Source organism: Monodelphis domestica, chromosome 1, assembly GCF_027887165.1.
Source record: "Monodelphis domestica isolate mMonDom1 chromosome 1, mMonDom1.pri, whole genome shotgun sequence".
Classification (NCBI taxonomy): Eukaryota; Metazoa; Chordata; class Mammalia; order Didelphimorphia; family Didelphidae; genus Monodelphis; species Monodelphis domestica.
In genome coordinates this window covers 638,510,108-638,536,353 of record NC_077227.1, presented here as the reverse complement: position 1 = coordinate 638,536,353, position 26,246 = coordinate 638,510,108, and the positions used below count along the sequence as shown (strand labels likewise).

The 26,246-nt window shown below is 36.2% G+C and overlaps 1 protein-coding gene across 2 annotated transcripts in view; it reads right to left on the bottom strand.

Moving 5' to 3' along the window:
• WDPCP (WD repeat containing planar cell polarity effector) overlaps positions 1-26,246 on the bottom strand; it is a 380,194-nt gene that overhangs the window by 184,390 nt on the left and 169,558 nt on the right. For both annotated transcript variants that reach the window (XM_007476757.3, XM_016428064.2), the window contains one exon: positions 2,266-2,875. In XM_007476757.3, the coding sequence (XP_007476819.1) occupies positions 2,266-2,875 (610 nt within the window). The remainder of the gene's footprint in view (positions 1-2,265; positions 2,876-26,246) is intronic.

Here is a 26,246-nt window from a genome sequence, read left to right as displayed (position 1 = left end):
TTTGAGTACATTCAAGTAAATTTCTTCTTTGGAAAGACAGGACTCCAACTAGAATACAATAAATCTGTTGACTAATAGATAACTGTCTTTCAGCTCAAATGAGATACTCTAGGTAAAGTGCTTGGCAAACTTTAAACTATGTAAACACTAGCTATTATAATTATTATTTTAGGTTAATAAAATCAGATGAATTAAATTAATTTCTGGAGATAAAAGTAATTGTCATATTATCCAAGTCACATTCTCCTAAGAAATTTTATATATTTTGTGAATTAGCAATTATTTGATCAATGACAGATTCAAAAAACCATTTGTAAAAAATGGGGCAAAAATTTTCAGAATTTAAAATTTTATTTTTTAATTAAGAATTAAATTAAGAATTAATTAAGAATTTAAAATTCTGTCCTTTTTGAAACTGACTGTGACATATATATAGGATAGCTAGATAGCAGAGTAGATAGAGCACTAGGCCTAGAGACAGGAAGACTCACCTTCCTTTATAAAAAAATTTAAATTTATTTATTTGTTACATTAATTGGATGAAGAGATTAAAGCTATATTTGACTGTATGAAAAATGTTCTAAATCATTGATTAGGGAAATGCAAATTGAAACAATTCCAGTGCTATTATTCACTAGCCCCTATCCAGGGTGCTCCTCATTGCTTATCAGCCCCAGTAAACTGGTTGTTAGAAAAGGTATTAACTAAACAAGGACTTCAAGAATACTTTAAAAATAAATAACCTCCCTTCCTCCACCAAAACCAAGAACAGACTCTCCCTTCTTGTTCAAATCCAACCTCAGACCCTTACTTGCTGTGTGACTATGGTCAAGTCACTTAAACCTATTTGCCTCAGTTTTCTCATCTGTAAAATGAGCTGGAGAAGGAAATAGCAAACCACTTCAGTATCTTTGCCAAGAAAACCTCAAGTGGAGTCACAAAGAATCAGACACAACTGAAACATGACCAAACAGCAAAACATAACATGTAATATCACTGAAAAATGACAGAATGACAAGAAAATAATCATGATGTCATTTGTGCATTTACAAGGAAAGTTGGGAAAGATTTTTCTCAATGGAGGAACTGGGTAGTCCAGTGGATGGTGCTAGGCACAGGATTAGAAGAATTGAGTTCAAACCTAGCCTCAGACACTTACTAGTTGTGTGATACTGGGTAAGTCACTTTACCTTTGTTTGTCTCCATTTCCTCAACTGTGAAATGGGAGTAATAATAGCTTTTACCTCACAGAACTATTGTGAGGAGCAAATAAGATCATTTGTATCCATGCTTAGCATAGTGCTGATACATAGTAGTCTTTAAGTAAATGCTTATTCTCTTTTTTAAATTTAATCTATGTATTTCGATTTGGTTTTTATCATGTATTTTTCAGCACTGACACATGACAAAAAGCACCATAGTACTGAAGTGGAAGCCAAGACTACTACTGAATTGATAAATTAAGTCAATCATCTAATCTTTCTGAGCTTATGTCTTTATCTACTTAATGAAAAAGGGCTAGAAGGTCATGAAGGTCTCTTTAAGGTTTATGGAAAAGGGTCCTGATGGTGTCAGGAAAGACCTAATTCAAACCCTGACTAGGATATTACCAGTCTGGCCTAGGTAAGAAGTTACTTTTCTCTGAGCCTCAATTTTCTCATCCTTACAATGGGGATAATTTACCTCGCATGTCTCTACCTCGTGGAGTTTTCCTGAGGATCAAATGAGACAATGTACATAAAAGGCCTCGTAAGCTTTAAATCGCTACTTAAACATCAGCCGCTATTATTGTTGCTTAAACGTTAAAGGATCTAACAGAGGATTTCCAGTATTTTGAGCGTTTCTGAGCGGGTCTGAGAAGAATTGCATGGGACGAGGTGATATGGATCACTTATAATCTGTACAAATGGGCAGAATACTCCTATTTATGAGATCACAGATCCATCAAAATATCCAAGTGAGTCTACTCAGTATGGATTTTTTAAAAAATGGATACATTTCATAATTTAAAAAATTCATGACATTTTGGGTTGAGATGATTTGTTGAGAACTGTTTTTGAACAGATGGGAATTTTGATTATGACAATATGCAAATCAATGTAAACTTTGCACATAATATTGAATCCAAATGTAGAAAGGATAAAGCCTGGACTGATTTGATCAAAAAGTGGCTGCATTAGCATCATGGGAATGGTTTTATGCCCTTAATTCTCATGTCAGTAAATACCAACACTTAAAAAATCACAACGAAGCCTCTTTACTCACCTAGTTTAAACAGAAGTATACCCAGGGGTCCTCTGTCAAACCTAAGGAACAGGAGATCATGAATGTCAGTACTATTAGGAGTCTGAGGTACAAACTGAGGAGCTGTCCACTGCATGTGAAGAAGGCTGCTGGAGACATCGAAATGTTTACTAAGTTGGAGGGTTTTCTTTGGTGAGCAGTCTTCGGCCAAAAGCTGTATTTTGATGGGTGACAGTGCTGTATCAAAAACCTGCAAATCCCCTTGGGAACTGCCAACCAGGAGGACAGCCCCGCCTGGGTGACAACTAATGAATGTGGGCAAAACTTCAGCCTGAGCCAACAGAGTCACTCTTCGGTGGGCTTCATAGAGAATGATGGAAGAATCTTCGCAGCCTAGAATTAGTTTGTCTTCAGCAACATTCCTGCAGCAGCTGATGGCCTTTGATTGTAGTGGTATTCTGGTGACTGTTACACAGTGGATTTTGTTGCGAACACACTCATAAATGCAGCTGTCAGCCATGGGCTCTTTGTCTACACTGATGGAGTGCTCTACTGTGTGCACCTGATAAGGCTGATTAGTGCTAAAGCTAGCATCAAGTAGATTCCAGTCTGTACGGATGAAACTCAGAACCTGTATGAAAAAAAAGGATATTCAGATAAACATTTTCTACTTTTGTTGCATAATGTGTTGTATATTAAGTAGCATGCTCGCATCTTATTAGAGGCCGCTTGCTTCCCAATTTGTACTCTGCAATATATAATTTGAGCATGAAAATGGAATAGCAGCAGAATTTGAATCACATCACTAAAAATATTGGTTTAAACTTTTTTGGAAGATGTAGAAAAACATAAAACAAAAAGACCTTAACAAATATCTATGTAATAAATGTGTGGCATACTTAAATAGTCTAAATATGGCATTTGTTTTAGAAATAGAAATTGCAGCAAAAACTTCAAATGATATTGATTTGAAAGAAAAAGTAGACTCAGAGAGGTTGTGATTTGACTGAGGGCACATACGTAGTGAGCCTCAGAAGTGGATTTGAACTCAGGTCATCTGCCTCAAGATGTTCCTTCCACTGTACCACACTACCTCTCATTATCATACTTATTATCAAACAAGCAAATGTAAATAATAATGATTATTTAGGATAAATAGGGAAGAGATCACCTGTTATGGAGCATTATTTACTCGACTATGAAAATATGATGTTATAGACCTACTGTGTTTTTGTTTTTGTTTTTCCTACGGGGGCTGGTGATGATAGTGATGGGCAATAGTAAGAGAAGAGTTTAAGAAGAGAAAGCATGGAGGACAATCAAATGGAGGGTAGGAGAGGGTGACAATGGCTTTAGGATGCTAGAAGATGGGTGGTCCAGCTTCAATGTCAGTCAATCAATAAAACTATTAAGTATCTACTATGTGCAAGGTACTAGAACTACAAAGACAAAAAAGTCCACCTTTAAGGGATTTATACTCTACTGATATTCTCTCAGCCCCTCTGGAAAGGAGAAGGAAAGTGTTTTCCTAGAAAAAAAAGATAGTAATATGACCCTAGGGAAGATGCCTAAGGAAATTGGGTTAAGGAACATATTGCAAGTTGGTGGAGGACCACAAAGCATAAAATGCTCAGGAAGATGATCTGCCTTCACTTCTCAGACTCCCTGTGGCTCAGGGACAACGCTTGCCACATTGGATGTCAGTGCCCTAGGGCAAAGACTCAACCCCAGTTAGTCATCAATGATAATCATTCATTTGTTTTAAACGAAGAGAAAAATTATAGGCTAAGACCAACTGAGTGTTGTAGGTTTATGATTCTAGTGACATAGGAACTTAAAACAAAACAAAACAACTTTAGTCATACTAAAAAGAAGGAACTAGCTAGCCAGCATGATGGAGGGGAGTAACTAAACTCAGTTACACATCCCAGGTTGAAATCTTGGTATGATTTGGTCATGTAACTCTAGGGAAATTATTTCATTCCTCTTAGTGTCTATTTCCTTGTCAGATAAAAAAACCAAACTTGCTCTGCCTATTTTATAGTTTGGTAAAGATAAAGAAAACAACAAAAAAGTACTTTGTAAATATCACTATTTTAATTATATTAGTATCATCAATCCTCATTATCAAAATGAGAAACAAAATAGGATGTGATGATAACTCACATTCACACACCATTTTGAGATTGAGAATTTTTCCTACAATAATGGTGTGAAGGTAATATATAATAATTTATATATGCACAGCACTTCCTCACAATAATCCTGTGAAATAGTGCAAATATTTTTATTCTAATTTTACAGGAGAGGCAACTGAGGCATAGGGACCTAGGGAAGTCACACAACTGCCAAAATTTTGAATCGATTTTGACTTCAGTCTCCTAAAATGAGGTTCAATGCTCTTTCCTCTGCACCATGCTTCTTGGGCCATTTCACTGAAAGTTTTTAATAGTTGCTCTGACTGACTAGTTTTGGGAAACATTACAGAGGGGATTAAGAGTCAGCAAGGTGGCTCAGTGAATAGAGTATTGGGCCAGGAGTCTGTAAGACCTGAGTTCAAATCCAACCTCAGACACTAGCTGTGTGACTCCGCAACCACTAGCCTCTGTTTGCCTTAATCTACTGGAGAAGGAAATGGCAAACGCTGCTATTATCTCTGCCCAAAAAAAACCCTTTGGACATTATGAGCTACAAGATAAGGAAGAGTCAAACTTGACTGAATGACTAAACAATAACAACAAATGGAGGAGATTCTTCTTTCAAGACTAAACTGGACTAGGTGACCTTTTAGGTCTCTTCTGACTCTAAGAACTAATATTTGTTGACTTTAGAATGAATTTCAAAATATCAGATAGAGGGTGAATTATGAGGCATCTTACGCACACTTTCTTTTTCTCACTCTCTGCACATTGGTGCCTGGGAAATATCAACACATGAACCTAATCAAAAATGTTTAATGATTCTGCACTGTCAACTAAATAAAATCTAAACTCCCTTGCCTTCCAGTCAAGACCTTTCATGATTTTTGAGACCAAACTTTCTTTCCAATCTCAGCTCTTTTGATTGACTTCCCAGACACACATTATAATACAGGCAAGTGAGCTCACTTGTTGCCCAAACACACCAGCAGATTTTCCACCTCCATTTATTTGTTCATATTGTTGCCTCTGACTGGATTGCCCTTTCTTTCCCTCTCAGCTTGTGAAATCAGGTGGATCCCTTAAAAGGAAGTACAATATTTCATTTCTCTGGAATCTTACTTTATCCCTAAGCCAAAAGTGATCTCTCTATTTTATGAACTTCTATAATGCTTTGAATCTTTCTTAGGGGATTTAGACCCTTCTTGCATAGTTATTTGTGTATCACTCTTGTCTCCCTTATAAGACTGCAAATGCCTTCAAGGTACAATCTTTCTAACCTCACAGGAACTAGCATACCGCCTTGGATATAACAGGCATTCAGTAAATATTCGTTGAATGAAAAAAATCATTAAATGCTAATGAAAATGATATCTGACTTCCTAAAAAGGATCTCTATTTCTAGGATATCAATCAATCAACAAGCATTTATTAAGTGCCTAATATGTGCCAGGCACTGGGGAAACAAGTATAAAGGGTAAAACAATCCCTACTCCCTGACCTGACATTCTAATGGGGGTGGGGGAAGACGAGAAGCACAAATGAAAATATATACAGTATAAATCTAGGCTGAAAAAAGACAAATGTGTACAAAATAGTTTGAGGCAAGATAGTTTGAGAGGGAGGGCAAGAGTGGCTGAGAAAATAATGAAAGGCTTTATGCAGAAGATGTATGAGGAAAATGAAGAGAGGGTCTCTGTGCGGCAGAGGGAATGAGGGCATATATTTCAGTCATGTGAGATGGCCAGTGCAAAGGCACAAAAATTACAGAAGGAATGTGAGGAACTGCAAGAAGACCAGTTTGTCTGGATAGAAGATTGTAAAAGGCAGGGGCGGGGAGGTAATGTTTGGTGAGGTTGGGGACAGGCTGTAAAGGGCTTTAAAAGCTAAAAGTTTAAAAAACTAAAAAGAAAAGGTTGTATCCCTTGGAGTTTAGTGAGTAGAGGAGTGGCAAGGTCAGAACAGAATTTAAAGGAAATTAAGCCTGTGACAATGTGTAGCATGAACCAGAGGAAAGACTTCAGACAGGGAAATGAATTTATGAAGTTGTGGCTGAAAAGGTAGTACTTTACTGTACTGTAAACTAAAAGCATGCCTTATAGCTACATTTCTAAAAAGAATCAAAGAAAAATAATAGCAGAAGTATTTCTCAAACCCAACAACTAATGGATATTACCAGTTTATCCATTTGTTTGTATGGGTGAAAATGATAAAAGAAAAAACTTTAACATTAAGTTACTACCTGTCTCTTAAAGAGACACTAGGAAATTCTGAATTAACAGTCAGACCAGAGGCATAAGATTCAAGAACAAGAGGAAGCAGAATATTATTTCATTATATACTATACAAATAAGAAAGCTTCAGTAACAGGTTGTCACAAAAATACCAGCCAATTGAGGTGTATGAGGTATTAGATAAATAAGCAAATATTCAAATGTGTCTATGATATCAATTTGGGAATTTCCTCTGAGGATGCAGAAAACAACCCATCCATGTCAGCCCATCTTAGGCAACTCTTGGTTATGTTCTCTCAAAAGTCTGCCAGAGGACACCTCTTCCAAAAGCTGTAGGTCTATCTTGATTTATCCCAACATCATAAGGACACCAGTAGAACATTCTGGCTGCCCACCTATCATCTCTCTTTCATGTCAGCCTATCTTTTCTTCCAGGCAGGCTCTTCAGAACTCTTTAGGCAATGGCATGCCAAGCATTGTTGCCATACAGCAACTAGTCAGCTGGCATTTATTAAGTGTCTGCTGTATTCCAGTAAGGGCAGCAGCACAGCTCAGTGGACAGAGTTCCCGGCTTGAAGTCAGGAAGACCTGCATTCAAATCTGGCATCAGATACTTATTGGCTATGTGACCTTGGGCAAATCATTTAATCTCCATTTGCCTCAATTTCCTCTTCTGTAAAATGAGTTGGAGAAAGAAATGGCAAACCATTATAGTATATTTACCAAGAAAATCCCAAATGGGGTCATGAAGAGTTGGACACAACTGAAATGACAACAATGACAACAACCAAACTGTGCCAAAAACTATGCAAAGCTCTAGGCATATAGTAATTTTGGTTAAATGTCAATCGAAGAAGGGCCTTTGCTTTAATGAGGAGCTTGGGGTAAATAAACAAGTATTGCATTTCCCCCAAGCAATTCAGCCCACTCTCTTTGTCCTTCGCAAAGCTGAACCAAGCACACTATCAATCTGTACTGTCTGTCCCAAATATGTACATGTACATATTTGGTACAAATTCTAGTGTGTCAAATGCATGTTGGAATCTACACAATAGATATTCTCCATTTATTTGGTCTTCTCTGTGTATGTGAATGATTCCATCTACTCCAGACTTTATATTTACCTAATTATTTACATGAGGCCTCTCCAGTTAGAATGGAAGTTCATTGAAGCCAGGGATTTTTTTTTTGGCCCTTCTTTCTATTTCTACTGCTTAGCACAGGAGCTAGTATATAACAAGAGCCTTAGAAATAGATGTTGGCTGATAATTTATTTATTCCAAGATGCTCTGCAACATGCCGGAGTTTGATGCAAGGAGTATTGCCTTCTACTAACAAGAATATCTGGGAGACCTCACCATCTACAGGGGTTCTCTATTTGACCTAGACTCCTCTAATCACTATGGTGAAAATATTTGTTGGGCATGTAGGGAGATCCCTACTTTTTGTCTAGTCTAATGTTTATTATTGGAGAGTAATAGAATAGGGTTGTTTCTGGTTTTAAATCTTCCATGGAACTTGAATGACTCTGACATATGCATAGGAGAAACCTTATCATAAAAACTTTATAAGGCATTCCCCATAATCAACAAACAATAAGCCCAATAAGATCTTACATTTTCTGGATTTCTGTAAGGGTGGAAATTGAAAGAGAGGGTCAGTGGTCAGTTGGGAGGGGGAGAGAGATATTGGAGGAAGAGGGCACTTGCTTTGACAGCTCTTTAGTGCCCAGATGAACTATAGATCCTCCTCTTTAAATATAGATTTAAAAAACTTTTTTTTGGCATCCTTAGTTCCCATCAGTTTCAATCCATCATGCCCCTGGGCCAGGCTAGTGACCCATTTCCCAAGTTGAGAACTAAGGCTGAGGAACTGAAACGGACTCAGAGAAAAGTAGATTTCACACTTCTCTAGGTCATATGCTTGTTGAGTGGAATGGTGGGTAGACTAATCCTATACTCTTTTAGTTGTAATTTTTGCCTTTCTCTTTTATGCATATAATTAAATCTCCCTGGATTAATTTACATATGATGAGGTTCTACAATATATCATGTATTTACTCACATGTGAACATATTTTATTCCCCCATTGAAATAAAAGCCTCTAGGTGGCAGGGGACTCTTTAATGCATTTATACTCTCAGTTTCCAACATATAATAGATGCTTAATAAATTCTTGCATCTTTTTTTACAAAAAAAAAATTCACATTTAAAATGAAAAACCTGGGTTTGAATTTTAGGTCTGATACTCAATAACTATGTGATCTTAGGCAGGTCATTTAATCTCTATGCACCTCAGTTTCCTCATCTGTAAAATGAGAATAATATTTGAATTTCCTACCTCATAAGTTTGTTATTAGAAAAGCAATGTGTATATTTGAAAGCAGTGTAGGTAAAAACACTGCAATAATCATTATTATTGAATGCCAAGCAAAATAAGTTTGATCTTTATTTTTTTAAGTCAAAAAGGATCACTCAAGATAGTTGAAGAAAAGAGTAATATAACTGGATCTATATATAAGGAAGAAGATTTTGGCAGTTTGGGGAAATATGACTTGAAAGAAGGAGAATGGGGTTGGAAAAACCTGTTAGAAGGCTGCTTTCAGATTCCAGGAAGTTGGTATAATAGTGAGAGCAGAGTGAATAAAAAAAGGCGGATGAATGGGAGAAATAAAAGATAATATGTAATTAGAAGTAATAGGACTTAATATCTAATCAAACATGAAAGGTGGAAGGAGAATCAAAGACAATAAGACTTCAAACACAGGAGACTGGATGAATGGTGATGCTATTCAGAAACATAATCACATGTAGACACCTAAGCTTAATTGGAAAAATAATAAAGTATATTTAGAACATGTTGAGTTGAGGTGTATATAGTATACCTATGTGGTGGCACCTTATTAGCAGTTCAAGATTCAAATCTGGAGCACAGATGGCTGCTCAGGTGTGAGGATAGATTTTTGGAAACCCTCTGCATCGTGGTGATATCTGAAATCAAAGCAGTGGATGAGATTGCTGATAGAGAAAATCTGAAGAGATTAAAAGAAGAGAGTAAAGAACAGGACCTTAAGGATTGCAACATAGATGAAGAACTGGGGAAGTAGCCTGAGAAGAAGACAGAAATGTAGGAGTAAAACCACAAGAGTAGTGTCTTAGAAGCAAAGGAAAGAATGGACAAGAGGAATAGAGTAGGAGGTGGTTGGTTGTGGTAAATGTTGTGGAAAGTTCAAGAATAAGAACAACAAAAAAAATGTCTAATAGCCTAAAGGGGGGGGGATGAAGTTTGGGAAATTATGTGAATCTCAAGATATTAAAGGTTAAAACTTTTTTCCTAAGAAAAGGAACCAATTACATTTTTGGTAATGGTAATTCCTTTAATTTCACAAATTTTGCCGTCTGTAGGGCAAATCTCTTTTTAATTTGAATGTCGTGCTGGACATCCTCCGTGTGTGGGAAATGCCTTTGGCAAACATACCTTTCCATGTTTTATGCCTTACTTTGAATTAATATTCAGAGGGTTATGAATAAAGATACCTCTGTTGTTAGATCTCTCAAGGGGATGTTACTTAGTTTTTGGCAAAGCATTTAATGTTATTCTTGAGGAAAAGATAGATGTGGTCAGTTACAATTTTTTTTTTTTGCCTGGAGCAAGCTTCACAAAACCCACTTGGGGAAGAAAAACAAAAGGTGCCTTCAGGATAGGGATCTGAAAACAGTAAAGCTCTGTGGGGTGTGTGTGTGTGTGTGTGTGTGTGTGTGTGTGTGTGTGTGTGTGTGTGTGTGTGTGTGTGTGTGTGTAAGCACGCACAGGATCACCTGTCTAGGAGGGAATCAGAAGAACTAACCATTTCACAAGTAGTTTACTATCTTAACTAGCTATTCAGCCCAACTATTTGCTACACTTTGTTATTGCGGAAGGAAGGAAGGAAGGAAGGAAGGAAGGAAGGAAGGAAGGAAGGAAGGAAGGAGGGAAGGAAGGAAGGAGGGAAGGAAGGAAGGAAGGAAGGAAGGAAGGAGGGAAGGAAGGAAGGAAGGAAGGAAGGAAGGAAGGAAGGAAGGAAGGAAGGAAGGAAGGAGGGAAGGAAGGAAGGAAGGAAGGAAGGAAGGAGGGAAGGAAGGAAGGAAGGAAGGAAGGAGGGAAGGAAGGAAGGAAGGAAGGAAGGAAGGGAGGGAGGCAGCAAAGAAAGAATGATAAAAAGAATGAAGGATTTATGTGTTGGGCACTGTGCTAAGTGTTTTGCAAATATTATCTCATTTGATTCTCACAACAACCCTGGGAGGTAGTGTGAACCTTAAAAATTTTCAGACCCTACTTCATAGGGTTAGGATTGTAAACCTTGAAGAAATTCCCAGGCCCTACTTCATAAGGTTGAGTTAAGACCATTCCCCATTTGGGCAGGAATGTGAGAACTCTACTTCACCATACTTAAGCATGCCTTAGGGGAAGATAAAGTTGTAAACTCTTTGCTGAACAATGAAAAGTACTTAAACCCATACTTATAATAAGGCAAAAAGTTCTTAACCTGTGCCTATTTTTAGAACTAATACAAAGGGGTGCTAAGTACCTATAAAGGTCAGACAACTTGTGAACTTACAAGGAGCAAAGAGGTGAAAACTTACTCAGAGATTCTAGTCTACTCAGGTGTGAATTACTCAAAAGATTAGTCTACTCAGGTGTGAACTAAGAATGGTCTGTCCTTTGAAAAACGTCTACTGTGATTGGTAGATGTGAGAACTTAGGGGAGGAGACATAGGAGAAAAATCCCTTTAAAAGGAGAAGAGAAACTGAGAACAAAAACAGTCTCTGAAGAGAGGCTCTTGAGACACAGTCTGTTGTAGGACAATCTCTCTGTCCCTCTGAATCCTTGCTTGGACAGATCTTGTGGTGAGTGATAAAAGACTGACTGATCCTTCTCCTCCTAGGCTGGCTCATGCTGGCCTAGGCTGGTATAGCCCTTTTCTCATTATTTCCTTTTCTCTCTCTCTCTCTCTTTCTTAATTCCTCATTTGTATTAATTAAATCTCTAAAACCCAGAATACTTGGGTATATTGAATAATTGGGAAATTTTTCCCTGGTGACCACTTTATATATTGATTTAAAAAACAAGGCACTGTAGTGAAAACATATTTTCTGCGGTCACAATTTACTCATCCACTCTTTTATCTACTACAATTTATATCTTCCACTATTTTAATCACTACAGTTTATGACAACCAACTATTTTAACTCTTACAGTAGGTATTATTAAATTTTAGAAGAATGAAGAATCTGAGGCAGACAGGTTAAATGACTTGCTCAGGGTCACACAGCTAATAAGTACCTGAAGCTGAATTTGAACTCAAGTCTCCCTCACTGAAGACTCCATGCTCTCTTTCCACTGTGCTACTTGATTGCCTTGGTTCTAAGGGATGGAGTTGTTGGAGCAAAGGCCTGTTTATCTAATCATTTGTGGTCTACAAGACAGTGAAATTAAGTGGATTCCAGTCTGGCTAAATGGTCTAAAAATAGTCTTTATTGGTTCAATGTCATTTTGGAATGAGGTCTCCAGAGAGATGACTTGAGATCTGAGTTTGGTCCTATGATGTTTAACATTCTTATTAATGACTTGGATTAAGGAATAGATGGCATGCTCAATAAATTTGTAGGTGACACAAGCTAGCTCACATACTGAGTAATGTAACTGAGATTAAAAAATAACTGGGATAAAAAAACAAAAAAGCTTTGGCAGGCTACAGTTTTGGATTAAATCTAACAAGGTGAGATGTAATAAGGATGAATGTAAAAACTTATATGAGTTTTCAAAAGTTCAACTTCCTAAGTATAAGCTAAGAGAGATGTGGCTGAAGAGCAGTTTGTCTAGAAAACACCTTGAAGATTTTTAGACAAGTGAGTCCAATATAAGCCAATGATGTGATATTGCAATCAATAAAACTAATGTAATTATAGCTTGCATCAAGAGAATTACAGTGTCCAGGAATAAGGTGATTTTCTCTAAATCTGAATGAATATTGAATGATTTTAACATATGTACACACAAAATGTATCATTTCAAAAGCATATTTAATACATTATTTTATTCCAATAAATCAAAAGTCTTGTTTTTGTATTGAGTAAACAAGAAATGTCATGTAACCTTGCATTATCCAAACCTTTCAGTTCATATGATTGCATAGGAGAAATACAAAAAGGGTATTATAGTAACTGAAAAAGGAATTGGAAAAATTGTGTATCAAAAATAAGAAATAACCAATATAGTTCACTAGCATCTCTAACGCCAAGAAATCTAGAGGGAGGGCCAGCATGGAAGGTGGGTTGCCTGTCATGAATGTGGAAGAGAACTTGGATAAGAACTACACAGGATAATGTGTACTTTTGGAGGCAATATCCAAATGATTGAGATCACAGAATCATCATCAAAGTATCACAGTATCATCAAATACTTTATTATCAGATCATCAAAGTATCAAATTCTCTATAACTGAGAATAATGAGGCAATGTGCTACTTGGAAATAAAATGAGTGTAACAGAACCCCAGCTTTGTCACTACCTAAGCTTGTGAGTACAGGTGAGTCATTTAAATTGCCTTTGCCTAGCTTTCTGTTTGTTTGTCTTCTTATTCCAAACTTAAATACAAAATAGCATTTCAATATCCTCTTTAGAACACCAAAAAAGGACTATGTATGAAACCACAAATCTCCATTTCACCTTGATTTTTTCGGGAAAAATGATGTAATAAATTTCACTTTTGAATCATCACTTTCAAAACTCTCCTGCTTATTGGTATTTCCTTCTAACTTCTTTTTATTCTTTTCTCTGCATTAAAAAAATGTTTTCCCATGGAGTTCTTATGGCCTCCCTATTACTAACTTACTTTCTCTCCCTATTCCTATTTTTATACTCATATCATCTCCAAATAGAAGGGCAGAGAAAGGAAGGAAGGAAAAACATTATAACTAATAAGTATAACCAAGAACAACTAATCTGTACAAAACTCATGTCCAAAATTGTATGTTACTTTCTGCACCTTGAATCTATCACTTTTCTGTATTTAAATGGATAACATACATTTGGGTAATCTGGAGACATGTTTGGTCATTGCCTTGAGAAGAGTTCTTAAATCTTTCAAGGTTATTTTTCTTTGCAATGTTGTTCTTTTTTTTTTTTTTAGTTTATTCTACCCAGAATTCTCTGAATTTTTTTCATAGTTTCTCATGGTAAAATCATACTTCATTAATTCAAATATCACAATCTGTTTAGCCATTCTCCTCATATTCTAGGTCTTTGCTTTTCTTCCCATCCATCCTCCTTCAGAATTAGGTAGTTTATCATTACTTTCATCCTAATCCTCTGCCCCTAATCTCTGCTTGTTTTCCTATTGAGTTTAATGTATATGTTCTCAAGTTGCATGTGTTCAAACTTTTTTTGTCCAATTCCGATAAAAGCAAGGTTCATCTAATGCCTATTCCCCTCCTTTCTCTGGTTTTGTTTATTCTTCTCTGTATTCTTCGTCATTGAAATAAAATGCCTTCCTAACTTTCTACAGACTAGTGTTTGAACCTCAAAGCTCCTCTCAGCTATGGTTCTTTCATTTAGAAAAGCTTAAAAATTCTCCATTCCATCAAAGTTCTATTACTCTCCCTACAAGATCATACTCAGCTCTGAGTAGTGCTGTTACTTTTAGTTGTAAGCCTATATTCTCATCCTTTGGAACACTGCCTTATTTATAAGAGAAACTTTCAAGTCATCTGTTGTCCTGACTGTGGTTCTTTAGTACTTGAACAACATCTTTTTGAACACTTGAGTATTTTTTTACTTGACAAAGGAACTTTGGACTTTGGCTATGAATATTCCTGGTACTTTTCCTTTCGGGGTTTTCCTCAGTTCATGATTGGTGGAATCTTTGCACTTTAACTTAGTGCTCTGATTCTAATAGGTCTAGATTCATTCATGATTTTAAAAAAATACAATGTCCAAGTTTTTGGTTTTCAGAAAATCTAGTGATTCTTAAATCATCTCTTCCTGACATGTTTATTCCAGGTTAGTTTATACATATACATACAAGCACCTATATAATGTATGTATATATCAGATATCTTCTTTCTTTTCTGTTGGTTTTTTTTTCAATCATTTAGCTTTGCTTTCATTTTTCTTGATGTTTCAAAGAATTGCTGATTCATTGATTTGGGCTTGGCCAATTCTTGTTTTCAGTAATTATTTTTGTGTAAGGTTCACTTCTTTTTCTTCTAAAATCATTCATCCTCCTTCCAATCCTTAAGTCCAGAGTCTCCATTATGACTTCATTTCTTTTAAGCACACATATAGTTACTGTGGAAATTTCTTTTAAAAAATTTCCCTATGAGTTGCTGCTATGAAGTAATACAATTATTCTCTTCTAATAGAAAGATGTTTAGATCTACAATGATTTTTGAAATTCAGATTGTCAATTTCTTTGATCTTCTTATCTCTGGGTTTAATTCTTGAATTGGAGCATTGTTCTAGCATAAAGCTAAAACATGAGGCTCTCTAGGGTGATGGGCCCTGCTTCATCTTCTGGTTGGCCCCTGGGTTCCTGTTCTGATCTCCTGGAGATAAGCCCCCCCCCCAAGAGTTTTGAGATTCCAAGGTCTGATTCTTTAAATTCATTTATGTCATCTCAAAATAGAAGCTAGGGAACTTGGAACCCCCAAAACCTGGGTTATTCTGATATGAAGGCTGCCATACTGTCCTAGTCAAAGCTGTTTCCCATGGCTTCCAAGGTCATTACTCTTAGGCTTTCTGCACTTCCCCTTCTCATGGCTTTCTGATCTTTATGGGGCTTTTCCAGGGAGTTTTTTGCTGTTATTATCTCTAGAGGCAGAGCCTTGCAGGCTACTGTTGTCTCTGGCTATTTGCTGGTCTTGCTAGGAAGCTGCTGGCTTTTTTGCTTGAGTACTATAGTGATGGCTAAGTTGACCCTGGCTGTGCTGGGGGTCCCCTTTCCAATTGCTCAAAGATTTTGGGCTGACTTTTGTGTTATGTTTGGGTTGAGGAATTCACTATAGTTTCTCTTTTTTTTTAAATTTTATTTAATTAGTCAATTTAGAATATCCCTCCCCTTGCCCCACCTATAGCCTACCCTCAATTCCACTGGATTTTACATGTGTTCTTGATCAAAATCTATTTCCATTTTGTTGATGTTTGAACTAGGGTGATCATTTAGAGTCTACATCCCCAATCATATCCCCAATGACTCATGTGATCAAGCAGTTGTTTTTCTTCTGTGTTTCTGCTCCTACAGTTCTTTCTTTGGATGTGGATAGTGTTCTTTCTCATAAATTCCTCCAAATTGTTCTGGATCATTGCATTGCTACTACTAGAGAAGTCCATTACATTAGATTGTACCACAGTGTATCAGTCTCTGTATACAATGTTCTCCCGGTTCTGCTCCTTTCACTCTGCATCAATTCCTGGAGGTCATTCCAGTTCACATGAAATTCCTGCAGTTCATTATTCCTTTCAGCACAATAGTATTCCATCACCAACATATACCATAATTTGTTCAGCCATTCCCCAATTGAAGGGCAATCCCTCATTTTCCAATTTTTTTGCCACCACAAAGAGCACAGCTATGAATATTCTTGTACAAGTCTTTTTCCTTAGTATCTCTTTGGAGTATAAACCCAGCATTGTTATGGTTAAATCAAAGGGCCGACAGACTTTTAGCACCCTTTGGGCATAGTTCAAAATTGCCCTCCAGAATGGTTGGATCAACTCACAGCTCCACCAGCAATACATTAATGTCCCAATTTTGCCACATTCCCTCCAACATTCATTACTTTCCTTTGCTGTCATGTTAGTCAATCTGTTGGGTATGAGGTGGTACCTTAGAGTTGTTCTGATTTGCATTTCTCTGATTATAAGAGATTTAGAACACCTTTTTTTATTTGCTTATTAACAGTTTTGATTTCTTTATTTGAAAATTGCATATTCATGTCCCTTGCCCATTTATCAATTGGAAAATGGCTTGATTTTTTGTGCAATTGATTTAGGTCTTTATAAATTTGAGTAATTAGACCTTTGTCAGAGGTTTTTGTTATAAAGATTTTTTCCCAATTTTTTGCTTCCCTTCTTATTTTGGTTGCATTGGTTTTGTTTGTGCAAAACCTTTTTAATTTAATGTAATCAAAATTTATTTTACATTTCGTAATTTTTTCTAACTCTTGCTTGGTCTTAAAATATTTCTTTTCTCAAAGATCTGACAAGTATACTATTCTGTGTTCACCTAATTTACTTATAGTTCTCTTCTTGATATTCAAATGATTCACTCATTCTGAATTTATCTTGGAGTAGGGATTGAGATGTTAATCTAAACCCAATCTCTCCTATATTGTCTTCCAATTTTCCCAGCAGTTTTTGTTAAGTAGTGGATTTTTGTCCCAGAAGCTGGGATCTTTGGGTTTATCATAGACAGTCTTGCTGAAGTCACTTACTATAAATCTATTCCACTGATCCTCCTTTCTGCCTCTTAGCCAGTACCACATTGTTTTTTTTTTTAATTTTTATTTGGTCATTTCCAAACATTATTCATTGGAAAAAAAGATCATTTTCTTTTCTTCCCTCCCCCCTCCCACCACCTCTCCCACAGCCGACACGCAATTCCTCTGGGTATCACATGTGTTCTTGATTCAAACCCATTTCCATGTTGTTGGTATTTGCCGTTGGTATTTGCATTAGAGTGTTCATTTAGAGTCTCTCCTCAGTCTTATCCCCTCCACCCCTGTAGTCAAACAGTTGTTTTTCATCGGTGTTGTACCACATTGTTTTGATGACCACTGCTTTATAGTATAGTTTAAGATCTGGTACTACTAGGCCACCTTCCTTCACATTTTTTTCATTATTTCCCAGCATATCCTTCACCTTTTGTTCCAAATGAACTTTGTTGTAGTATTTTCTAATTCAGCAAAAAAGTTTCTTGGTAGTTCGATGGGTATGGCACTAAATAAGTAAGTAAGTTTAGGTAGGATTGTCATTTTTATTATGTTAGCTCATCCTACCCATGAGCAATTAATGTTTTTCCAATTATTTAGATCTAGTTTTAATTGTGTGGAAAGTGTTTTGTAGTTATGTTCATATAGTTCCTATGTTTGTCTCGGCAGATAGATTCCAAAGTATTTTATATTGTCTAGGATGATTTTAAATGGAATTTCTCTTTCCAATTCTTGCTGCTGAGATGTGTTGAAATATATAGAAATGCTGATAACTTATGTGGGTTTTTTATGTATCCTGCAACTTTGCTAAAGTTGTTGATTATTCACACTAGTTTTTTAGTTGATTCTCTAGGATTCTTTAAGTTGACCATCATATTATCTGCAAAGAGTGACAGCTTGGTCTCCTCACTGCCTATTTTAATACCTTCAATTTCTTTTTCTTCTTTAATTGCTCCTGCTAGTGTTTCTAGTGCAATGTTAAATAATAGAGGTGATAATGGGCATCCTTGGTTCCCTCCTGATCTTATTGGGAAGGCTTCTAGTTTATCCCCATTGCAGATGATGTTTGCTGATGGTTTTAGATATGTATTGTTTATTATTTTTATGAAAGGCTCTTCTATTCCTATACTTTTGAGTGTTTTCAATCGGAATGGGTGTTTATTTTGTCAAAGGCTTTTTCTGCCTCTATTGAGATAATATTGTTGGTTTACTTGTTAATATGGTCAATTCTGTAGATAGTTTTCCTAATATTAAACCCTCCTGCATTCCTGGTATAAATCCCACGTGATCATAATGAATAACCCTCGTGATCACTTGCTGGAGACTTTTTGCTAGTATTCTACTTAAGATTTTTGCATCTATATTCATTAAGGAGATTGGTCTATAGTTTTCTTTCTCTGCTTTTAACCTGCCTGCCTTTTGGAATCAGTAACATATTTATGTCATAAAAGGAATTTGGTAGAATTCCTTTGTTTATTCTGTCAAATACTTTATATAATATTGGGATTAGCTGATCCTTGAAAGTTTGATAGAATTCACTTGTGAATACATCAGGCCCTGTGTATTTTTTCTTGGGGGAGTTTTCTGATGTCTTGTTTAATTTCTTTTTCTGATATGGGATTATTTAAGTATTCTATTTCTTCTGTTAATCTACGCAATTTATATTTTTGTAAATATTCATTCATATCACCTAGATTGCCATATTTGTTGCCATATAATTGGGTAAAGTAGCTCTTAATGATTGCCTTAGTTTCCTCTTCATTAGAGCTAAGGATCCCCTTTTCATCTTTGATACTGTTAATTTGGTTTTCTTCTTTCTCTTTTTATTAGATTGACCAGTACTTTAATTTGTTTTTTCAAAATACCAGTTTATTTATTAATTCAATAGTTCTTTCACTTTCAATTTTATTAATTTCTCCTTTAATTTTTAGGATCTCTAATTTAGTTTTATTTGAGGATTTTTAATTCGTTTACTTTCAAGTTTTTTGATTTGCATATCCAATTCATTGACCTCTGCCCTCCCTAATTTGTTAATATATGAACGCAAGAGTATAAATTTCCCTCTGAGTACTGCTTTGGCTGCATCCCATAGATTTTGAAAGGATGTCTCATCATTGTCATTTTCTTCAATGAAATTATTGTTTATATGATTTGTTCTTTAACCAGTTTTGGAGAATCATAGTATTTAATGTCCAATTAATTTTTTATTTAGCTCTCCTTCTACCCTTACTATTATTTTATTGCATTATTATCTGAAAAGGTTGCATTTATTATTTCTGTTTTTTTGCACTTGTTTGCTACATTTTTATGCCCTAGTACATGGTTAATCTTTGTGAATGTACCATATGCTGCTGAAAAGAAGTTGTATTCTTTTTTGTCCCTATTTATTTTTCTCCATGTATCTATCAACTTTAATTTTTCAAAGATTTCATTCATAACTCTTACCTCTTTCTTATTGATTTTTTGGTTTGATTTATCTAGATTTTATGGAGGAAAGTTCAGGTCTCCCACTGGTATAGTTTTACTATCTATTTCCTCCTTCAACTCCACTAGTTTCTCCTTTAGAAATCTGGATGCTATACCATTTGGTGCATACATGTTGAGTACTGATATTTCCTCATTGTCTATACTGCCTTTTATCAGGATGTAATTACCTTCCTTATTTCTTTTATTCAGATCTATTTTTACTTTGGCTTTGTCAGATGTCATGATTGAGACTCCTGCCTTCTTTTTATCAGTTGATGCCCAATAGATTTGACTCCATCCTTTTACTTTTACCCTATGAGTGTCAACCTTCCTCATGTGTGTTTCTTGTAGACAGCATATGGTAGGATTTTGGTTTCTAATCCATTTTGCTATTTGCTTTCATTTTATGGGTGAGTTCATTCCATTCACGTGCAAATTTATGATTGTCATTTGTGTGTTCCCCAACATTTTGATATCCTCTCCTAGTTCTCCCCTTTCTTCTTTCACTATATCCTTTTAAACCAGTAATTTGTTTTTAATCAGTCCCCCTAATCCCCACCCTTATTATGCTTCCTTTTCCGCCCCATCCCTTTTTGTTCTCTCATTATTTTTTTAGGGTCTGGTAAGTTCCCTCCCCCGTCTTTCCCTCCCCTTTTGTTCTCCCTGCCCTACTTGCCCCCAGCTTGGTTTTCCCTTCTCACTTTCCCTGTAGGGTAAGATAGAAATTGATACCCCAATGGTTCTAGATTTCACTGAAAGGAAGGTTTAAGTATTACCTATTAGCACTCTCTTCCTCTCCTTATGATAGTATTCCCCCCTTCCCCTTCCCATGTGCCTCTTTGTGTGATATAGATTATCCTATTTATCTTATTCCTTCAAGTTTCTCTTGGTGCCATCTTCTATTCCCTGCCTCCCTTTTTCTTTTTTCTTTTTTGCATATCATCTTATACCAGTTATTATCCCAATCTCTACCTGTGAATGATTCTTCTAATTACTATAATAGTGAATATAATTTTTGAGTTACAAAAAAAAACATTTTCCCAAATAATATAAATAATTTGATCTTATTGAAGCCCTTAAAGAAGAAAATTTAAATTAAAAAAAAACATTTTCCCCTTTCCTCTCTCTTTCTTATTTACCTTTTCATGTTTCTCTTGATTTTTGTGTTTAGATATCAAACTTTCCTCTTAGTTCTGATATTTTCTTTACAAATACTTGGGAATCTTCTATTTTGTTGAATGCCCATGCTTTCCTTTGGAAGTATATAGTCAGTTTTGATGGGTAGGTGATCCTTGGTTGAAGACCCAATTCTCTTGCCTTTCTCAATATCATATTCCAAGCCTTGCAGTCCTTTAGTGTGGAAGCTTCCAGATCTTGTGTAATCCTGATTGGTGCTCCTTGATATCTGAATTGTCTCTTTTTGGCTTCTTGTAAAATTTTCTCCTTAGCTTGAAAGCTCTTGAATTTCGCAATTACATTTGTGGGGATCGTCTTCTGAGGATTTAGTGTAGAGCGTGTTCTGTGAACTCTTTCAATGTCTATTTTGCTCCCTTGTCCAAGAATATCAGGGCAGTCTTCTTGGATAATTTCTTGTAGTATAATGTCAAGATTTCTGTTTATTTCTGGGTTTTCAGGTAGACCAATCATTCTCAAATTGTCCCTTTGAGACTGGTTTTCCTGATCCGTCTTCTTGTCAGTGAGATATTTTATGTTTTCTTCTATTTTGTCAGTCTTTTGACTTTGCTTTATTAATTCTTGCTGTTTTACAAGATCATTGGCTTCTAATTGCCTAGTTCCGATCTTTAAGGACTGGTTTTCCTCTATAATCTTTTGATTTTTCTTTTTTGGTTTTGTCTATCCTGCTTTTTGTGGCTTTCAGCTATTTCTCCAGTTGGGAGTTTCTGTCCTTTAAACTGTTATTTTCTTTTTGAACTATTTCCCACTTTCGTTGCCGAAATCCTTCCGTCGTTTTTATAAGCCCCAATTTACATTCTTCAAGAGCTTGTGGCCAATTTCCATGGTTTTGGAAAGTTTGGATGCACTTATTTCTTTTCTGCTCTTTTTACCTCTTCTGCTATTTCCTCTGTCGTCTGGATAAAAATTATCTAGGGTCAATGCCTTCTTCTTGTTTTTCTTGGTGTTGGGAAGTTGTTTTTCCTGGGCATTGTTTGCCATCACTATGTTGGTTTTTCCTTCCCTTTCCTATCAGAAGTCTCAGTGAGGAGGACAGGTTCTCTGTGTATGGAGCTAAGGAGCAGTGTTTTTGCCTGAGGCCACCTCTAGTCTCTGCAGCTTCTACTGTTTACTGGCCTTGTGGAGCCCAAGGTCTACGCTTTTCAGCCTAGCTGTTCTCAGGAGTAGGTCTTTGGTGGTCTTAGCAGCTGCCAAGGTGCCCCTCGCTCACTCTAGAGGTGCCCCTCACTCACTCACTAATTCTAGCACATTGGCTCTGACTCTGGATTCTTAGGTTGGGTCAAGGAGGGTTGATCAGCTTGTGATCAGCTATTTCACTACCTTATAGTGTGGAAATGCCCAAATCTCATGTATAGTCAATGCTATGCCCTAATATATACTCTATATCGATCATCTTCGATCATATAAATTTGTTTTATTTTTTTTTGGCCTTTTGAGGTAGTCTATATTTGTAGGTGGTAAGGAGAAGAAGAATCCTGAGTCTAAACTGCTGTCATGTTTACCCAAAAGTCCCACTATGGTTTCTCATTGGATTTCTTGACCATTATTCATCCTGATATTAATTTCAGATTTTTTCTCTGTGACCTAGATAGTCTGCTTCCCATTCAGGTAACCATATTGGTTAGAAGTTACTGCCTTACTTTTCTTTTCTGTTAAATAGGACAGTTATACAATTTACCATATTCTCATGGCAACTGTGTCAAAAGCATTATGTAAACTGTACATTATTATATGACTATAAGGTACTGATTAACTAAAATTATAAAAATATATTTCATAGCATCATTTAGAACTGTAGAATTCAGGAATATTTTATTGGAGTTTTTATTAGTAGCTAATGGACTTATCTAGCAAAGCAAAGTAAAAGTTAAAAGGGACTCAAATCCTAAAATACAAACTCAAAACTCAGAATATTTAAAGAGAACAAATTTGATCTTTTATTCTGCAATTCTATAGCTTTCAGATAAAGAACTTAAAGTAGAATTTTCTCCCTTCTCCCTATTAGAGATAAATAAAACAATGCTGGCTTATCCATAGAGCAAAATTTTAAATGCAAAAGCAAAAAATAATTGCAGCTTTTTGCACAATGAATAATGGATAAAGCTCACATAGTGAATCAAATAAGATTTTTAACAGTGGATTCTAAGCAGAAAATTGGCTTAACGAAGAGATAAAATAGAAAACAAAGGAAACATAGAAATAAGCTCTCTGTGACTGAATTACTTATTTTTCAGAATGAAAACATTGTTGATTTATTTTAAGGATTTGAGAAAGCCATTGGTTTAATTTTACATCTTAAACTTCTCTAACATATACCTTAATTAGTGAGAGCCATAATGTTTTCAAAGAAAAATAGTTTGGGGTGAAAAAGTCTCAATGAAGGGAAATAATGAATTTTATATTAACTCATTTAAAATAAGAAATTAAGTTCTCAGTGAAGATGCCTCATCCATTGTATATTTTATAGTTCAACATGCAGAAATCCTCATTTTTAATTTCTAAATACTATTTCTCCCAATTTTCTTTCTGATATATCATTATCATATTGGTTCTACTTTATTCATTCAGCTTTTATTTTTAAACCCTCCTCTTTCATCTTAGAACCAATACTAAGTATTGGTTGCAAGGTAGAAGAGCAGTGCGGGATAGGCAAAGGAGTTAAATGACTTGATCAGGGTCACACAACTAGGAAGTACCTGACCCCAAATTGAACCTAAGACCTCTTGTCTCTAGGTCTGGCTCTCTATACACTAACTCATCTAGCTGCCTCTATTCATTGAGCTCTGAAGAAAATGTGACAACTAGAATTAATTTTCCTCATTTGAAAATTGGTTTGAAAATTCAATTCTAGGTATTTTGTAATGCAATCTGAATACTATAATGATTCTAGTATAATCTCTCAACTATTAAAGATCAATTGCATTTATTTCACAAGTATGAGATATAATAACACAAGCATTAGCTATTAAGTCTAAGAACTATCTTCAAGGATAAGGAAATAAGGTAATAACCTGATAAAAGCAAAAAATACAGTAAAAATAAAAAATATGATCAAATCAATAAAGCACAATATCTGGAATTGAACTGATTATTTATTACAAGGATCTGGGATTTCACTGCTGTGGATTCTCTATTCACTAATATAGATCCTATTTGCTCTTCATCTTAGCTGACCATCTTCATGAGTTACTTTGGCTGAAACAATTTCTTACCTGGTAATCAATCTTCTCAGTGATAAGCCTTCCAAGCAGAGCTAGGCTAGCCAATTAATCAATTAACAAACTCTTTAAAATGCCTACTAGATGGAATTGCATGTCAGCTACGGGAGGGGGTAAGGGGAGGGGAGGGAAAGAACATGAATCTTGTAACCATGGAAAAATATTCTAAATTAATTAATTAAATAAAAATTTCCAAATTAAAAAAAATAAAATTATGGTGATATTAATCAAGACATTTATTAAGTACTTGGTATGGTCAAATCACTACTAGATGTTGGGAACCCAAAGAAAAAGAACATCTCAGCAAGTTTATAAACTAAATATGGATATTATTAGATGAATATGTTATGACTAGGAGGGTATTAGCAATTGGCTGACTAAAGAACTCTTGAAGGAGCTGGGACTAAGCTGACCCTTAGAGGGGCCTAGGAATTCCCCCCAAATGCAGAAGAAACATTCTAGGCATGGGTTTCAAGTTGTTTCTCTCAGTTGTTTCCTGAGCAATAAAATGAAAGAGTTAAGACTAGGGGAAAAAAATGCCTACTAGATACCACAAAGGATACAAAAACAAAAACGAAAATTTCCTGACCTTCAATGAGCTTATACTGATGAGTAGTAAACCATGTATATAAATCAGTATGGACAGCTGGGTGAAGAAGTGGATAGAGGGCTGGACTTGGTGAAAGAAAGATTTATCTGCCAGAGTTCAAATCTGGCCTCAGATGCTTACTAGCTGTGTGACACTGGGCAAGCCATTTAACCCTTTCTGCCTGAAGGAAATGTTAAGTCACTCCAGTATTTTTGAGAAGAGAACCCCAAATTAGATTACCAAGAGTTAGACATAACTCAACAGCAAAACACAATCACCTGCAAAATAAATACGAGGTACCTTTTTGAGGGGAGCATTAGTAGCTGGCAGCGGGGTGGTGGGGGGAAGTCAGGAAAGACCTCATGTGCATGTGCTGAGTTTTGTAAAAAGAACGCTAGTGATTCTGAGTAACAGAGCTGAGGAGGGAGTGCATTCCAGGAACTGAAGATAGCTAGGACAAGGCACGGAGATGAGAGACGTAATATTTTACAGTCCTTAGCCAACAGACATGGAATTATATTTCTTCAGTGATTCAAATTACAACCAATCTATGCCTGTGCAACTTGTGTGCCTCCTTTCCATATTTTCCCACAAGTTTGTCACAGGGAGTTAACTCAATATGCTAGAGGACTTCTTTGCTTTTTTTTTTTTTTAACATTACGGGGATACCAATAGAGCATGAGGGCTGTCAACCAGTTATCCTTCACTTTCACCATGCGACCTGCCCATCATTTTTTTTACATGGGTTTTTTTTATAACATTCTTTTTACTTATTGAATGAATGGACACATTTGTTGAGAATTTACTTTGTGCAAAGCACTGTGTATGCACTGGGGAAAAGACAGCTAGTCCCTTCTCTTAAGAAGTTCACATTCTAATGGAGAGAACATATAGAGAAGGTTTCAGCTGCAAGATGGATAGAAAGGTCCTTAGGATGTGGCAGCAAAGCAGATGGTAATGCCTCTTCTTTAATGTCATTTTCACTGAAAAATAATATCAGTTTCTGATGCTCAACCATATCAAAAAGCACCCTGCACTTTGGTAGCAAGAACTTTCTATTCTGGGTCTTCAGTTGCAGTGGCTTCAGCACCTATAAGACCAATTGCCAGGCTGCTTCTACACAGGGGTTGCTTCCCAAGATGATGGCTGCAAGGGCTAGGTTGGAGGGATTGCTATTCCCAAGTCTCTTGGAGTCAAGGTCATGGGCTGTCTCTATCTGGATCCGAGAGGAAATGTTGGTCATGGTAATGGGAGTGTTTGGACTTGCCTGGGATGTGCTGCCTCCCAGTTCTCCCTCAGGATGCCTAGGTGATTTGTCCTTCTCTATAAATTGAGGTTAGTCGGCAGTATGTGGGGTTGGCTGTCCCCTTCTTCAGAGGTGTTGCTTCCCCAGATGATGGCTGGAAGCAGGACTGTAGGCTTTAGAGGTGCTGTGCCACTTGTCTGTTGGTGGTAGTTGGTCAACAGTGGTTGTCAATGGACAATGGTTTTTCCTCGCTTCTTCATAATTCCTTGGTGTAGTATGCTCTGCACTCTTACTGTGTGCCTTTCTATGCTCTCTGAAAAAGCTTCAACTTGAATACTTGAGAGATGTATACTGGTCCATGACACAGAGCTATTTAACCGCCCATAAGGAAGAATACTCTTGGACGCAGGAAACCAACTCAGACACGTCCATTATTTACTTCTCCAA